We start from the raw sequence: 4,207 nt of genomic DNA on the forward strand, positions 1-4,207 counted from the left end.
AAAACCTTTTGAATGTTGTTCAGGATCACAAGCTTGACAACATATGTCAAGGTCATGACCATTGGAGGTTGTTCCTCTTTTTCTTCAAAAAATAAAAATAATTTTCAAAAATGAAAATAAGAGCAATAATCCTTAATGGCCTTGATTTTGACATATGTTGTCAAGGTCATGATTCTGAACATTCAAAAGGTTTTAGCCAGTGTTTGGACACTTTGGATAATGCTAATACCGATGATACTGTAACTTTCAAGTTTCATAATTCGAGATTTACTTAACCAAAGAATATTTTATCTAAGTGTTGTTTTGGAAAGCTCTTGACGCCAGCTATTAAATTCTAGAATTGAAAATAGGGTAATCCATTAAAAAAAATTAATGTAATCTTTATCTGACTTTGGTGACGCCGTCCAAGGTCAAACCGATAAGACCAGTAAATTTTTTTAAGCCCTACAACTTTTGAAATATTTTTCCATTAAACCAATACTTTCTGAGATAATTGGCCGTTTCGGAACTTTTGGGACGCACTGTATATATATAGCTTTAAAAGCATAACTCAATGAAACATGTTTCATATATGATATAATTATCTGTGTTTAATTATCTATAATACATTTACTGTTTATTTCCAAATTTTCAAACAAGATATATAAATAATTACCTCTATAGGACTAATTTCGTTGTGTTTATTGAAACTTTCTATGGGACATCTTCTACCACGAGTTCTGGGACAATCATTTCTGCCCCGAATGGCTCCGCCATGCAAGATATCAATATAGAAACATTCTTCGTCTTCAGGCTTTTCTGTAACACTATAGACATACATGCCTCTACATACAGGTCCGCCAATTATGAGACGTATGTCTTATAATCACTTCGTAGTACAAGAACGAACTAAACTGAATCGATCACTACCTTTTGTAATTTTTGCAATAATTAGTAAGATAATTAACAAAAATAATTAACAAAAATAATTAACATTAACAAAAATCCACGAATAAGCATACGTCTGCGCAAAGAAACAACCCATGTGTTCATCGTCATTGTTAGGAGCGCTTCCAAATACTTGGAAGTATGTTCTACTAACAATACAACAATGGATGTTTTTTTTTAGCAAAATATATAGATAATATAGTGAATTATTTCATCCTTGTTGTTTACCAATGTTAAACAAAAATGAAATAATTCACTGAGGTAACTATATCTCTTGTTGGAAAGTATCCAATATTTACACACAACTTCTACGTAGCCAATGCCATTCATAGAACACACTTTCAATATCTTGCTGCGTTTCCAGCAACCTTGAATAAAGCTGTTTCTTCACGCACATTTGTTCACGAATCTTAATTATCTTATTATTACGTAAATTAAAAAATAAAAATTTTTGTTTATTCAGTTTATTCTTTATTTGTGGATTTCATCCCATATGAAGTGATTCGATAATTATGCGACACCCTATATACAGAATGTTTTATTTTAATCTCTCTAAGAAAATATTTCGAAATATGATACAAAAAAACATTTCGTACAAGTTTTATTACTTCGACGGCGAGGGAGATCATTCATTTGATCTAGAATAGTCATTTGAAGATTACTTTTAATTTCTTAAACCGAAACGAAAACCTATATTTTTCATTGCATATTTTTATAACTTACCTCGAAAGTTTTTCAAAATGATATAATATTTTATAATTAAGTATTTTTTTGAGTTACAAGACTTTTAAGTTATAAACCTGCGCGCACGCACGTACAAAGAATAAATCCGATCGAATAACCTCCGTGGTACACCTTGGATAATGCTAAAATCGGTAATACTGTAACAAATCTTATAACTTGAAAAGTACTTAATGAAAAAATATTTTATTATATAGTGTTTTGAAAATCTCTCAAGATAAGCTACAAAAATACGCAATGAAGAAATTTTCATTTAAGAAATTAAAGATGATCTTTATGTAGCCTTTAAGTGACTATCTAACGTCAATTCAATGGTATCATCTTCCCTTCAAAGTCATAAAATTTTGTACGAAACGTTCTTTCGTATCTTTCATATTTTTCGAAATATTTGCCTAGGAAAATTAAAATGAAACAACCTGTATAACAGGCATATATAGATATACATAAATTTAAAAAAAAGATAAAAATAAGATCCTTCTAAATTATGCTTACGATTTCGGCTTCCAACTTAAAAAAAAGTGAGTAGGAAAAGATATGAGATCACAGCGTACGCCAAGTCTTCTTGCTATACTCTGGAATATTATTGCTAGAGATGCAGCATTACCAACTTTGCTTTCTAAAACCTGTATATATTATAAATTGTAATGTAATATATATAGAAAGATATTAACACATAGTATAAAGGGGCATAAAAACATGCTTGTGATATAATTGGGTATCATATTACAATTCACAACTTACACAATCTATAAGACTGTCCTCTGGTTTGGGGTTTAATGTATTAGAGTCTGAAACTGAAGCTCCACAGAAACCTAATTCGTTAAATAAAACTATTCGAAGTACATTTATTATCTGCTTTTCTTCCTTTCTGCTCCATTGATCGTCATTGATATTACATTTCCAATAAGAAAATTGCTTAGCAGATGCTGAGAATATTGGATGCTCGCAATGTACCTTTTTAAGGTACTCCAATACCTGCTGTGCAATATTATCCAGCGATGCTTCAATATCAAAGTAAAAGATACATTTTTGAGGTTGATACCATTGTGCTACAATAGTAGCTGCCTTTTCTAAAAGCTGCTGTTCTTTGGGATAATTCATAAATTCCTGCCATATGTCCTTTAGATGACGCTGTTGTAGATGTGGAAGAAGTTTTTTGCTATAATACTTATATGTCAAGTTACAGTCAGGTAATCTGAAAAATATATATACATTAATTGTACAATTAATTCACACATTCATCTGCAATATTAATAATTTATTAAATCTTACAATGGAGATATTGTAATTAAATATATCAGCTCATCCTTGAGAAAATGATAATTCATAATATGTGCATTCATATTTGGACAGAATAGAAGATCGAAATGTTCCATGTCACTGTCAGACAACAGCTTGTCCTTGTGAAAATACTTTTCAGACATCAGTGATAAGTAATTTCGCAGTTCATTCCTACATTTTATGCTTGCTTTTACTTCGTCCTTAAAATTTATGCATTCTTTATTTTGTATCCGTTTATCATAAAATCTTTTCAAATGAGGCCACCTAACATCAAAACAAAATATTATTATTTTAAAAAATCATATTGTGGGGCATACATACAAGCATTTCATAAAAAAAATTATAAATTAAAAAGGAAAAGTTGTACACATAGTCATTCTTAAAAATAGGTATCACTAAGTCATTAGAATCAGTTAAATTATGTCCTTTGTTATATTGGACTTTATAAATTTATAAACATAAATTCTCTTTGTACTATATACTGATAAACATAATGGGAATATCTTCTAATAAAATAGGATTTGATTCATTTCATTCTGCCTTTGCAATTTAATTCCAGCATTGTTTGCATATATAAATATTTGATTGTCTGCATATACTTGACAAATTAAAATAAAAATTACTTAAAATGATAACTTTATATTGCAATCTTCAAGTTTTTGTCTACAGACATACTCTAGCAAGAAAAACATAAATAATATACATGATTGATACTTTTGCTAGGTTAGAAAATGTTAGAATTTTGGAAAGTTATTGATACATACAAGCATAATATAACTATTTCAAACTTCAATATTTATCTTTTTATTTAATTCAAAACTATGATTCAACTCATTTTTCTTTTTACAGTACAATAAAACAGAAATGTAAACACTTATATCTAACCTGATCTTAATCTTAATTTTGATTTATTAATATCGAGTTGATTGTCTGCCCTCTGACTATAACGACAAAGCAATGACGAGCGAAAAAAAGTCAAATATTTAATCTCTCTTCATTATGTTAAGTATATTTACAATAAAGTAACAAGTTTTTCAATGTAAATATGAAAGATCAAATGTCAACAGTGGAATCGTTCGTTGCTGAATTCGTGTCCCGCAACTGCGTCAGATTCGTAATTCGATAGTTAGAAATTCAAAATTAACTCATTCATATGAGATTTATGAAAATAGTTAATTTCAAATTTTGAACAAATTGACATATTCATAAATTGCAAAATTTATCGTTTTACCATTCATGCCAATAGCGCATTGTCTGG

At 29.1% G+C, this 4,207-nt stretch overlaps 1 protein-coding gene across 1 annotated transcript in view; it reads right to left on the reverse strand.

The window, feature by feature from the left end:
- The window catches only part of LOC105461483, a 5,636-nt gene extending 2,451 nt beyond the window's left edge, over positions 1-3,185 (reverse strand). The window contains exons 1-4 of the mRNA XM_011707976.1: positions 2,941-3,185; positions 2,410-2,863; positions 2,161-2,291; positions 637-806 (exon numbers count right to left, since the gene is read on the reverse strand). Coding sequence (XP_011706278.1) covers positions 637-806; positions 2,161-2,291; positions 2,410-2,863; positions 2,941-3,092 — 907 coding nt within the window. The 5' untranslated portion in view covers positions 3,093-3,185. The remainder of the gene's footprint in view (positions 1-636; positions 807-2,160; positions 2,292-2,409; positions 2,864-2,940) is intronic.
- Between the last annotated feature and the right edge of the window lie 1,022 nt (positions 3,186-4,207).

This window comes from Wasmannia auropunctata, unplaced genomic scaffold (assembly GCF_000956235.1).
Source record: "Wasmannia auropunctata unplaced genomic scaffold, wasmannia.A_1.0 LD286705.1, whole genome shotgun sequence".
Taxonomy (NCBI): domain Eukaryota; kingdom Metazoa; phylum Arthropoda; class Insecta; order Hymenoptera; family Formicidae; genus Wasmannia; species Wasmannia auropunctata.